Below are 13667 nucleotides of genomic sequence, written 5' to 3' on the forward strand. Positions count from 1 at the left end.
TGCGAAGCGCTCCTGTGCCCGGCCAAGTCAATGTCAAGCCATCCTCACAGTCTGGCCATGTCCCTGCTCTGTGCACCACTCTGGGTGTGTCCTAAGCTGGTACCTGTCTCCTGTGCCATACTCCTGCCTCGGGGCACTTGCCCACCTGGAATAAAAACAGGAAATACAGGGGCAGGCATTTGGGGTAGCAGTTAGGATGCTCGGGATGGCCGCGTCCCACGGCGGAGTGGCTGGCTCAAGAGTCCTGGCTCCACTCCCAGTTCTAGCTTCCTGCTACAGCACACCCTCACCCTGGGAGGCGGTGGGCAGGCGCAATGAATCGGGTCCCCACCACTCACATGAGAGACCCAGACTGACTTCCCAGCTCCTGGGCTCGGCCTCAGTTGTTGTGGGCATTTGGGGAATGAACTGATGGGAGATTTTCTCTCTCCCTCCCTCTGCCATTTAAATAAATAAAATAATAAATACATTAATTTTTGTTTTCAAAAGAGGAACTACACAGCAGTTCTAGTACCTGTGCCCTCACCGCAGACCTGGGAGGTTTTAGCCCCATCTCAGGAAGCGGCAAACTGAGGCTGAGAGAAGTGACTCACACGAGGGTTCCGATCCAGGCTGTCTGACTCCAAAATATTCTTTCCACTGCACCCTCCTCCACCACCTCCCACAGCCCTGCCTCTCATCCCTCCTCACCTTCATGCAAATTCCGCCACACAAGGCCCAGCTGGCTCCTACAGTGCACCCACTCACGCCTACTGCTTCCTCTGCTCCAGATGCATCCTTTCTCCCATACCCTGCGCCTCCTTGCTGACTCCTCACACTGTGTAGCAATCAGTTTGGAAATTACCTCTTCCAGGAAGCCTTCCCTGGATGCCCCTGCTCTGGGCTCCTCCTCTGCGTTCCCACATCATGGCCCAGATGGCTTTGCGTGTGATCCTGTGCTGTCCTGCACTCCACAGGAACTCTTAAGTTTTGGGGTATAGGGTTCAAGTCCATGAGGCTCACAGCTGTATCCCACTCCCCGTAAGGAGCGAGGTACACAGTAGGTACTTAATAAACACCTACTAAGTGAGAGCTTGAGTTCAGTCTTCAGTGTCAGCAACATGCCTGAAGCTGTGTAGGAGGTGCAGCCTCAGCCTGCCTCCTGCAGGAAACCTTCCCTGACCACCGAGGCTTCTGCCGTATTCCCACTCCACGTTGCTTCCGTTCACAACACACCTCTGAGTACCAACTACGTGCAGGCGGTGTGAAAGCGGGACACAGAAGGGACGTGTGGCTGCTCTTCCCCAGCCCTGCCCCACAGCACTGACCGGGGCCCTGAGGCTCCACTGCGCCCCTGACCTAGACCCGGCCCAGCCATACCCGGTTGATGAGCTCGCCGACCATGCCTGTCCAGGAGCCATTGGGCTCGGGTGCCCCATACAGCCCGTCCTCCACCAGCCGCAGGCGGTAGCGGAAACGCAGCAGCTCGGCCAGCTCCCGCAGCATGTCCACGCAGAAGCCCTCGAAGCGCTCGTTGCCTGACAAGGCCTGGAAGTTGGGCCGACGCATGACGTACGGGTTCTCCTGCATGGGCACAAGAGAACAGGGTTTAGGGGCTGGGTCTCAGGTGGGGCTGGGTTGGAGATCGGAGTCCAGGTTGGGGCCCAGGGGCCCGTACTGGTCAGCCGCAGAGTGGGGACAATGGGGTCACTCTGCACATTCTTTACCCGGACATGCTCAGACTGGGGAGGGGCTGGAAGCCAGAGGAGCAGCACACAGACTGCACCCTGGCGAATGGCAGGCACCCGGTCCCATCTCTACCAGACAAGCCCACGGGCCCAGGATTCAGACTCAGACCCTCCAAGGGAGGGGGCAAGTCAGACAGAACCAGAATGGAGGATGGGGTTCGTGCCAAATGGAAGAAGGGGCTCCCATATATTTTACTACAACGCACGGTGAGAGACCCGCGTGGGTCACACGCACACACCTCACTGCCCTTCCAGACTTAGCTCCGCCCCCACTGGCCAGCAGCAACACACTCCCATCTCTTCTGCTCCGCCTGACTTCATTTTCTCACGGGGCCAATGGTGACTCACTCCACCGACTCTGTGAGCTGCCAACGGTCAAAGAGGGGATCCCCCGCCAGGATTGAGTTCCGGCCCAAAGCCACCATGAGGGAAGTAGGCCTGAGACGCCAGATGGTGCAATTTCAAGAGAATTTGGAAACCTAGATTGTTTTTATAAAATCTCCTGAATATAAATGCTAGCAGCCAATTCAAAGTCTAATACCATTAAAAAAAAATTGTTTTGCAGGCCAAAGAAATGCACCTGCTAGTTTGTGACCTCTAACCTACAGCCTTTTCCTCCACTTCTTTTTTTTTTTTTTTTTTTTTTTGACAGGCAGAGTGGACAGTGAGAGAGAGAGACAGAGAGAAAGGTCTTCCTTTGCCGTTGGTTCACCCTCCAATGGCCGCTGCGGCCAGCGCTGCGGCCAGCGCACCGCGCTGATCCGATGGCAGGAGCCAGGAGCCAGGTGCTTTTCCTGGTCTCCCATGGGGTGCAGGGCCCAAGCACCTGGGCCATCCTCCACTGCACTCCCTGGCCACAGCAGAGGGCTGGCCTGGAAGAGGGGCAACCGGGACAGAATCCGGCGCCCCGACCGGGACTAGAACCCGGTGTGCCGGCGCCGCTAGGCGGAGGATTAGCCTAGTGAGCCGCGGCGCCGGCCCCTTCCCTTACTTCTGAGACGTTCGGGCCAGATTTACTGACCCTATTCCTGCCAAAGAGACGCAAGAGCAGGGAGAATGTTCCAGGCGCTGCTAAGAGGCAGCACAGGAAGGTGACGGTGACAAAAGGGAACTTAACGACACAGTTACTGTCCTGATGGATTTTTGTACGGTATCATTTTGGATAATGAGCAGGAAGACTCAGGACTTGGGAAGCAGCTGGGGGAGAAGGCTTTGGCACTAGCACCCACCTGGCTGCTGCATGCCCAGCATCTGCCCTGTGAGAGAGCTCCCCACCACTTCACTTTACCTCCTCAGTGACCTTAGGCAGGGGGTCTTATTAAACTCACTTTCCCCAAGTGCACACGGAGGCTCACGGAGGCCAAGTGACCTCTGCCACCTCTCATTCATTCAACACGTAATGCTGTGGCCCAGCAAGTTAAGCTGCCACCAGTAACGTCGGTATCTTGTATCAGAGCACTGGTTTCAGTTCCAGCTGCTCTGCTTCCAATTTAGCTCCTGCTAATATGCCTAGGAAATCAGCAGAAGCTGACCCACGTGTTTGGGCCTCTGCCACCCATGCGGGAGACCCAGATGAGAATTCCTGGCTCCTGGCCCAGCCCCAGCAGCTATGGCCATTTGAGGAGTGAACCAGCAGATGGAAGATCTTTGTCTCTCCCTCTCTCTCCATGTCACTCTGCCTTTCAAATAAATAAATCTTAAAATACACACACACATACACACACGACAGCTCTGGGGAAGACATGAACATAGTACTTTGCTGCTCTTCCCATCACTCAACAGGTGAAGCGCGTTTCCCTGCCCTTGGGTCTGAGCTGGCCTTGTGGCTCACTTTGGCCAAGGGAAGTGGCAGAAGTGATGCAATGTGAACTCCTCAGCCTTCAGAGTGCTCTCAGAAGCGTGGCATAAGGAAGCCTGAGCCAGCCGCTGGGGGATGAGTGCAGCCAGGGGCACCAGCCAATGGCCAGTGCCAACGGCCGGCACAGAGCTTCCAGCCCAGCTCAGCCACCAGCTGGAAGCAGACACAGAGGCCAGGTGACACCCACTGCAGAGCTGCTCAGCTGACCCACAGAACTGTGAGAAATCATAAATCATCACCTAAAAATCTCTTACATGTGGTAGAACAATTTTCTACCATGAAGCCAGGCCCTGTGGCAGACTCTGGGCTCCAGGACTCCGCAAAGCCCTGCAGAGGAGAGGCAAAGGGATGCAGGGAAGTGAGTGCTCCTCTCCCTCCATCGCCTTTCCAAATCCACAACCGTGGGGCTTGGAACAGGAACGTGAGAGAATGCTAATAATAGCAGCAGCAGCTAGCATTTCTCGTGGGCTTGCTGTGTGACAGCTCTTCTGTCAGCGTGGGAGGTCGGTATTATTACCTCTGCTTTGGAGACAAGCACACCAAGGTCCAGGGGACTGAAGTCCTAAGAGAAGGACAAGATGCTTTTATCCCACAACTCTGCTCTCAAGCCTGGTGCCAGACTGAGCGCAAATGGACAGAACCAGAGGGCGGACGTTGGAGAAGCCAGACAGTTTGGAGGGTCCGGGTCACATGTCAAAGCTGGAGACTCAGAAATGGATTCTCCTTGAGATAAGTCCCAGCACTGGGCTCGAAGGCTCTGAGACCGCTCTCTCGATATTCAGAGGATGGGACTGCGGGTCAGGGAGCTGAAGGACCCAGCCCAAGGCCACACGGCTGAAGCCGGGCACTGGGAAGGGCAGACGGGGCTGAGCTGTCCTCACATCCCAGCGTGCACTCTGAACCCCTGCTCCTTCCACCCTGCCATGCTTACCTGCAAGTGCCAGACTGGGAAACACGGGTTCAAGGTCTAAGTTTAAAGTGACAGAGACGGGGCCTACAAACAGAGCTCAAGATCAGAAAACAAGGATCCAGGGTGGCACTCAGAGCCCCGTGCCCTTGGAACCGGAGGGTCCTTGAGGACCCTTGGGTCCGGGGTTTTTGGATTTTTCCAGAGAATCTCACGCTGAAGTCCGACACTGCGGACAGGTGGCAGGACGCTGCTGAGTCCGGTTCTAGGAATTCACCCTTTGGATGGCTGCGCCTCTGTGCACGAGGAGGCGGGCCCAAGAAAGTCACGGCAGCGTGGCATGTGGTGGGAACAAAGACCGGAGCAACCTAATCTGGGACAAGATAAAAAGATCATCGATGTCATAAAAGAATCCCAGGCAACCACGAAAATAGCAAGATCTATACGATATATTAGGAGGGAGAAACAAGCCACAGCACAACGTGTACAATATGCCACCCTTAGGGAAGAGAAGGGGGGATGTGCTTGCACACACAGACACTTCTAGAAGGCTGGAGGGCTCCCGGAAGAATGAATGAGGGACCAGAGAGGAGGGAGACAGTACCCCCTTCGTATATTAGATTCTATTCAACCTAGGTTTGTATTAACATCTGTCCTCACCCCAACATAATGCATTCCTTAAAACTGAAATACAACATGTACTTTTTTTTTTTTAATTTAAATTTGTAAAGACAGACAGAGATCTTCCATCCGTTGGTTCACTCCCCAAATGCTCACAACAGTCAGAGGTGGGCCAGACTGAAAGCAGGAGCCCGGAACGCAAGCCAGGACTCCCACACGGTGGGCAGGCACCCACGTGCTTGAAGAATCCTTTGGTGCCTCCCAGGATGTGCATTCCAGGAAGCTGGAATCAGAACAGAAGAGCTGGGGTCTGAACCAGGCAGCTGAATATGGGATGTGGGAGTCACCAGCAGCAACTTAGGCCACTGTACCACACGCCTGCTCCTGAGGTCTGATACTTAAATGCATATGGAAATGCAAACGGTCACAAACAGCCAAAGAGATTTCCAAGAAAAAATCAAAGCTGCAGGATTTGCCCCATAGTAGCACTGAATATTAACACTGAATTGCAGCTACAGTCTTTAAGACAATGTGATACTTGGGCAAAGACAGACAAACAGCAGAATGGAGTTTTAATAAAACCCTGCATGAATGGATATGGATTTATGACAAAGGCGGGAGTGTGGTAGTGGGGAAAAGGTGACTGTTTTAATAAACAGCGCTGTCCATTGAAATATCCATGTGGGAAAACAAAAAAAAATAAAAAAAGACAGAAAGAAATATCTGTGTGGAGAATCTGCATTCTGCACCTCCTCCCTCTTATGTCCCTCAAAGTCAATTCCAGGGGTACTGCATGTTCAAATGTAAAAGGCAAAATGATTATGTTTTTAGCGAACAAGCAGGAGAGTATCTCGTGACCTTGGGGCAGGCCAAGAATTCTTAAATTCTAAAAACAGTAACCACAAAGAAAAAAAACTGACAAAGTGGATTTTAGTAAAACTAAAAACCAAATCTTTTTATCAAAGGCACCACTGAGAGTGAAAAGGCACACCACGGAGGGAGAAAAGATATTTGCAACACATATATCAGACGGAGGACTCGTATCCAGAATGGATAAGTAACTCCTGGATCGATAAGCAGCTCATACATCCCAATTTTTTAAAATTAGAGAAAGATGTGATCAGGGACTTCCCAAAAGAGGATTTCCAAACTGCCAATAAACACAAAAAGGCAGTCGACTTCGCAGGTCATCAGGGAAATGCAAACGAAACCCATCACTTACACCTCCACACCCTCCCCACCGGCAGAACCCACACACCTCTGGTGAGAAGAAAGGCCTGCGCCGCATCTGCCAGAGCTGAGACACACACCCTGACCCCGCAGCGCCGCGTCCCAGAGCAGGCCCCAGAGATGCCCAGGGGGTCATCAGCAGACGGGAAATGGAGCCCACGTTGGGTAGTTAATCGTGGTACACTCAGATCCAGAACACACAAGACCAACGGCCACATGGACAAATCTCACAGGCATACAGTGGAGAAAAGGCAGCTGGACCCAAGAGAGAACACACAGTGTGGCGTCACTTCCCTGAGGTCCCAGGGTGAGCAGAGCTACTCCATGGTGGGCTGTGACTGCGATGGGAACAAGGAGGCCTTGGGGGGGGGGGGTCACCTGGTTTCATAGGACTGTTCTGTTTTTGAAAAACCAGGGAGAAGGAACACAACTCGGGCAAGTTTCTGTATGCATGCTATAGCATAAAAATCTCTTGAAACTAATAACAAAAAAATTTAAAGTGAATTCTAGAAGATTCCTTAGAAGCCAACTGTCTGGACCTCTTTACAAACCCAGAACCCAAATCCAGGTCTAAGACTGTCTCAAGTGCCATTTACACGGACCGATGCAGTCTGAGCCCTCGCTCTGCTATGTCTATTTTAATTCCCTCCCTTTAGAGGTGGGAACTGAGCAGACAGGAGCAGAGGTGCAGAACTCAGCCCGAGAGCCGGGAAGAAATGGTGGCGCAGAGCACCGGTGTGCAGGCTCCGCCATGCAGTGGGGGCCACCACGTCGTCCCCTGCAATCAGGACTGAGCAACAAGGCAAAGGGCTTCGCCTGTCAGCCCCCACGGTGCTACTTTCATGAAGGACACGGTTCCCGGCTGGGCACTGGCAGGTCACCGGCCCGTTTTACGATGTAAAGTGTGGAGACTGGTGAGCTGAAGGACTTGAACCGGAAGGATGGGTCCAAGAACGAGGCCGGAGGCTGTCTGACCTGAGAGCAGGGGCTCTTCCTGTTGCGCCAGGCCCCAGAGAGCAGGGCGAGGCCTGCAAGAAAATCCCACGAGAGGCGAGAGGGGCCTGGGCGGGGACCCCTGCACAGCCTCAGCTCCCTGGCACTTCTGCAGCCCATCCGCCCCAGGCCTCTCTCAGCCTGGGCACCGGCTCACTCTCTCACTTCTCTCCAGAACCACAGGCCCCATCTCAGGGGTAGCCCCGGCCTGCACCCCATCACCTGCCTCACTCAGCCAGGGCTGGTGGCCACCCCTCCCCCTCCCTGGAGTCTGTGCTGCTTCTTCGCATCCCCAGAGACCACCCCTGCTCCCAGCCTGCCTCTCTCTGCACACACAGGGGTAGTCCCGGCCTGCACCCCGTCACCTGCCTCACTCAGCCAGGGCTGGTGGCCACCACTTCCCCTCCCTGGAGTCTGTGCTGCTTCTTCGCATCCCCAGAGACCACCCCTGCTCCCAGCCTCCCTCTCTCTGCACACACAGACCCGGCCCTCTCCTCTGACCCCGCTCACTCCCACAGCTGGGCTTCCATCAGACCTTCTGTCTGCCCCAGAGCTGGCAGCTGCCTCCTCTCTCACCACACGCTCAGGTCTAGGGCTGGGGCTGGTCTAGACAGAGCAGGGAATGAGACAGGTCCTGCCCGCATTTTGCTCCAGTCTGACCCAAGTCTGAATTGTCAAGTGCCTGACACGGGCCCTTCCCTGAGACCCGAATCAGAAAATGTTGGTGAGTGAGCACATGTCCAGCCGTGCACAGGGTGGCTGCTGCCTCCCCTTCCATCTGGTACACATCCCCTGGGGCCCTGCTCCGAGGGCCCCCCTGCCTGGGAGGGTCTCTGCACCCAACTCCTACCCAACCTCTAAAACCCCAAACAATGCCACCTCCTCCGCAGAGCCTTCCCCCGGTCTTCTAAGGCCGAGCCAGTCCCTCCTCTCTTTGGGAGTCCCTTATTACCCTGGGTTGGAATCACTGTGTCCAGCTCTGTCTCCTCCATCAGACGGGGTCACCTCCCCCAGGGCCACTTGAGAGTCCCTGTGACTCATCCTGTGCCTCCAGAACTTGTATAAAGCCTGGCACATGGCAGCTTTTGGCAAACACTTGTGGAGTGAATGAGGGAACGGATCCATCAAGAGAGGAATGACCAACCGCCGGGAAGAGAGGAACAAGAGGGCTCTGGCGCCTTGGGCAAGGGGAGAGGAGCATGAGAAAAGAATTAAAGTCCCCACAGGCCTAGTTCAGCTGTCCTGACAGTCCCTCCCTGATCTCCGCCCCTGCTCCCACCACGGACCCCACCTCCTCCGCCTCCAAGAGGCTTCAGGGATAGGCCAGGGGCCACACGTAGAGACACAGACGGCTCCCAGCCAACCCAGCCCAGCTCTCAGGAGCGAGCGTCTGGCTTCCCGTCCTCGGCCATCTGTCCCTCAGCAACAGGCTCACTGGCCCCCTTCCAGAAGGACTCGAGGTCAGCTCCAGAGCAGGACTTCCCCAGGGACCTGGGCCGGCTCTGCAACTGGCTGCCGCAGGCCCCTCTGGGAACCCTTCCTCAACGTCGGCTCCATGGGCATCGGCCAGCTCTGCGCTGCTGTGAAGAGCAGGGCCACCTGGCGTGTCCGGCTGCAGGCGCAGCTGCCCGGGGAAGCCTCCTGCTCAGCAGGCCCTGTGTGTCAGGTCAGTTCCCTGACCGCCTGGCAGGAGGCAGCACGGCGCAAGGCGCACACGGACTCTGGGCGGACACTGAGCTCCACAAGTGACTCACTGAGTGTCCTGCCGCCTTCCCCTCAAAAGGAGGAAGCCAGCAAGCCTCAACGGGAGCTGTGAGGTTTCAGGAGGGACTCGGAACAGGTGTGACACTCACTCACTGATGTGAAAGGCCCCTCCATCTTGGACTCAGTCAAATGCGGGAGTGGCACCCGCAGGGAGGGCTGCAGCCTCAGAGCAGGAGGGACACGCAGACTACAGAGTCTAAGAAACACGGCTTCTGGTCGTGGCTCTGCCGTGGAGTTGCTGTGAGACCCTGACCTGGGCCCTTCCCCTCCCTATCCGAGCCTCTGCTTCCATGTCTTCAGGGTGGGGAGGAACTAAGTTTGCCCGTGTCAACACATTATGGCAAGTGTGACAAAGCACTGAGGTGCTTATGACCAGTGAGGCCTGCAATGGGCCAGTGTGCCTGGGCCGCAGGCCGAGGCTGGCTCTGCTGCAGAGGCCGTGTCCCTGGGGCCAGCAGAGGGTATGACAGTGATACCTTTCTCACCGTGTGGGGTCGCTGGGTGCACGCGTCTCCGCCTAACAAGAGGGGCTGGGACTGGGCGTGGGGCACCACCCAGGAAAGGCCCAGCATTCAGACCCCTTTACCTACTGTCCCCGGGTCCCCTTTACTGTCACTCACCAGGATGGTCGTGACCACCAGGGTCTTGTTAGCCAGCGTCTGCGACAGGTTGATGTCCAGGGTGGTAGCGTTCATGGCCAGTGTCCGGTTAGAGTACCACACCCCTATCTGAGGGGCAGAGAGGGCGCCCTCAGCACAGGGGGCGCAGCAGCCTCGAGCCCCCCCCGTCATCCACACCCTAACAGGCTCTGGGGTCACCCCGGCCTCTCACCTCACGGTGGCCCTGTCGCGACTTCTCTAGGATGCGGAGGGTATAGTTGGTCCTCTGGCCTTTGCTGTTGAACTCGACCCGCCCAGTCAGCCCATCATACTCTACCTAGCAGGGCGGGGAGGCGGGACAGAGGGAGAGGGCGGCAGGGCCGGGACGGGCAGTAAAGGCCCAGCAGCGATGAGACATCCAGAGAAAGGCACAGAGGCGGGAAGGCGCAGGACAGGGATGGAGAAGAACCACAGTTCAGAGAGTGAGGCACGCAAGGAGACAAGAGACGGGGGCCGGGAAGCCGGAATAGAGCAAGAGCCCCGAGACAGACACACAGACAGCCACCCAGACAGGCGGAGGCGACAAGAGCATGGCAGAGGCCCAGAGAAAGACAGGAGGCAGGAGGAGGGTGGGGTTGGAGGAGGAGCGGAGGGCAGAGGGCCACAGGGTGACACAGTGAGTGCCCGCCGAGGTGGCCGCCACCCCGCTGCTGCCCTCCTTGCCCTTGGCTCACCATGCGCAGGTAGTTCATGAGGCTGGTCCCGTGCGGCCAAATGTTGGCTGATGTACAGGCCAGCGGCTTCACGCCGATCTCCTGGCTACGGTTCAGTTCTCGAACGGCGCTCACCACCACGTGCACAGCGTCGAACATCAGGGCTGCTGACAGCTGTGCGGGGGCAGCACAGGGAGGCGATGGGAAAGAAGCAGCTTAGTAGGGGGAGCCAGGAAGCCCTCAGACCCTCTCCCTACAGGAATGGGAGCCCGGTGGGTCAGGAGCCGGAAGTGGCTCTGGCTCTCCTGGGGACCTGTGGGTGACAGCGGGGAGCAGCTCTCCCAAACAGGAGCACTGTGCACAGTCACGAGGCTCTGTGGGGAGAGACTTGTCTGAGAGGGTTCCCTGGACTGCCGGCTGCATCACCCACATGGGCAGGTGTGCCGGAAATCCGTGTCTGCAGGGCCCACGCAGGTAGGGGAAGACACCGCAGCCCAGACAACACGGGGGCACGTATCCAGAGTGGGGCTGGATGGGCGTGCCCGTCTGTCTCCATAGCACAGGTGTAGGGCTGGGGACGCAGCAGCAGACCCCACCCCTCCCGGAACCTCGGCTTCCTCCCTTGAGAAATGGAATTAGTAATCGCTCCCTCCAGGTGCTCCTGGAGGGGCCGGAGAGGGGCTCATGAGCGGCCCACTACAGTGCTTGGCTCGCAGCCAGTGTCCACACAGCCTGGGTCTGAGTGGGACTATGACCGCACTCAAATGCTGTCTGTGCGAATAAGCGTGGGTCTGAGTATCTACGTGGCACAGGGGTGTGCAGGGGTGTACGCGACTATGCCTCAATGTGTGTGATGTCCCTGGTGCGCAGGCCCAGGTGTGCAGCTTGGTGTCTGTGTGCACTCGTGTGTATGTAGGAGTGTCGTCAGATCTTGGTGAGGAAAGAGACGTTTGTGAACAAACACAAGCTAAGTATGTGCTTTTCAAGTGTCTGCATTGGTTCCACGTGTGTTAGCGGACACCCACCATGAGCCAGGCTGCATTAGGTGCTGGGAATACGACGGTGAACAGAATGGACAGAAACCACTGCCCTCACGAGACTCACGATCTAGGAATCTCTCTCTACATGGACTAAGCCACATGGTGACCTGTAAGTGCTAGGGCCAAAGGGAAAGGCAGCAGGGAAAGGGACTACAACATGAGTATAGTCCTATTTTTTTTAAACAGGGGGACCAGGGCGGGTGTCATGTGGCAGGCGGGGCCGTCGCTGGCAATGGCCACATCCTGTATCACAGTGCTGGTGGGAGTCCTATCTATTCTGCTTCACCTAGCTCCCTGCCAATGGGCCCCTGCCACCCACATGGGAGGACCAGATGGAGCTGCAGCTCCTGGCTTTGGCCTGACTGAGCCCTGGCTGCTGTGGGCACTTGGGGAGTGAATCAGCAGATGGAAGATTTCACTCTTTGTGTCACTCTGCCTTTCAGATAGATATGATCAGGCTCATATGATCCGGCACTGTGGTGAGGTGGTGAGGGGGCTAAGCCCCTACCCTTGTGACACCGGCATCCCCTATCAGAGCACCAGTCTGAGTCCCAGCTGTTCTGCTTCTAATCCAACTTCTTGCTTCAGTGCCTAGAAAGGCCCCGAAGATGGCCCAAGTACTTGGGCCCCTGCCACCCACGTGGGAGACCAGAATGGAGTTCCTGGTCTAACCCCAGCTGTCGTGGCTATCTGGGGAGTGAACCCGCAGATGGAAGATCTGTCTTTCTTTCAAATAAAAAATATTTAAAAATAAATAAATAGGGGGACCAAGGGAGGTCTTATAACTGAGGGCACATTTGAGCAAATGATGAAGGGATAAGCCACAGGTTCTGTGGAGAAGTGCATGGGAGCAGGGAAGAGTACATGCAAAGGCCCTGGGGTACATCTGTGATTGGGGCACCAAGGCGGCTGGAGAGCATGGGAGTAGAGGGGAGGAGGACAAGGCTCAGATGCATCACGAGGTTATGCTGTGCGGCCGCTGGGATGCCAGAGGGTTCTGAGTGTGGTCTGTGAGGTCTGAAAGGGACCCCGGAATTGTCTGCACATTATGTTTCTTAGTGTGACAGGCATCTATATGCTCACCGCGGGGCCCGGGTAGGTGCTGGCTTCACAATTCTCTCTCCAGGACATGTTGAGGCTGCGCACAAACTCAGGGTAGAAGGGGTGGGAGGTGTTGAACATGGAGAAGCCCAGGATGTTGGAGGAGTCCTCCACGATGCCATCCAGATGCAGAATGGGGAAATCCTGGAAACGAAAAGAGGCGGTGAGGCCCGGGGCCTGCCCGAGTGGGGCAGGTGCAGGGGGCGGGGCAGGGAGTGGGGGTACGCACCATGGTGGTGAGGATGTACTTGTAAAATGCTGAGGTCATTCCCAGCTCCGAGGCCTGGAGAACACAGGAGAGATCAAGAGGTGGCGGGAGAGGCAGGGACCCACACGCAGAGGTGGGGAGGACCCAAGTGAGGAAGAAAGATTTAAAGACAGGCCTGGTGAGGAGACACCAGTGCAAGACATGGTAAGAGATGCCCAGAGATGGGAGATGGGCGAGGAAATAGTGCAGGCAGAGGGCAGCTCGGCGGCTTGCATCTCACACACTGACTGTGCCCCAGAAGACAGGGAGCCTTTGCTGGGGGAGAGGCGGGGCCTTCCGGGGGAGAGGCGGGGCCTTCGGATGCCTCTGCCCCTCCTCAGAGTGCTGAGGCTTCTGTCCAAGTCAGCCCTTTGGAAGCCTCGGGAGCGAGACTTATCCCCAGAGAGCCGGCTGCAGCTGTCCTGCACAGGGTCAGGCTGGTCTTGCAGTCAGAAAAGCACCTTGCAGCAGAGGACAGCTGACCGGACTCTCAAGATTCCGTTTCTGGGGCCCCTTTCTCATAGTTCTCCAGGAGTGGAATCTGGAAAAGCTGCCAGTGCCGAGTGCCTGACCTTGACCCCATCACAGCCAGTGCATTGAAAGGCATCAGTTTGCACTGCCAGAGTGGCCGGAGCGGCCGCTTAGCAAGTGGGTGTCAGGGAAGCGGAGACCTGAGCCTGACCGCTGTGCCCTGGGCCACCCGGTTCCAGGAGCCCAAGGGACTTCAGTCATACCTCTTCCTGTGAGCTAAGGCCAACAGTGACACACATTCAGATTTTTTTGAAGTGGAGAAAAATAACTAATATAGATTTGATTATCAAGGAAAAAATTAAAAGCAGGGAGACACACGAACAATGAGTGTGAGTT

The 13667-nt window shown here is 56.4% G+C and overlaps 1 protein-coding gene across 7 annotated transcripts in view; it reads right to left on the reverse strand.

The window, feature by feature from the left end:
- Positions 1-13667, reverse strand: part of GRIK5 (glutamate ionotropic receptor kainate type subunit 5) — a 58782-nt gene that overhangs the window by 35053 nt on the left and 10062 nt on the right. For 6 of the 7 annotated variants that reach the window (XM_051836471.2, XM_070063290.1, XM_051836466.2 and 3 more), the window contains exons 7-12: positions 12783-12836; positions 12536-12697; positions 10434-10586; positions 9932-10036; positions 9721-9828; positions 1360-1563 (exon numbers count right to left, since the gene is read on the reverse strand). In XM_051836471.2, the coding sequence (XP_051692431.1) occupies positions 1360-1563; positions 9721-9828; positions 9932-10036; positions 10434-10586; positions 12536-12697; positions 12783-12836 (786 nt within the window). The remainder of the gene's footprint in view (positions 1-1359; positions 1564-9720; positions 9829-9931; positions 10037-10433; positions 10587-12535; positions 12698-12782; positions 12837-13667) is intronic. The other variant, XM_070063291.1, reaches the window with a different exon arrangement.

Source organism: Oryctolagus cuniculus, chromosome 18, assembly GCF_964237555.1.
Source record: "Oryctolagus cuniculus chromosome 18, mOryCun1.1, whole genome shotgun sequence".
Lineage (NCBI taxonomy): Eukaryota > Metazoa > Chordata > Mammalia > Lagomorpha > Leporidae > Oryctolagus > Oryctolagus cuniculus.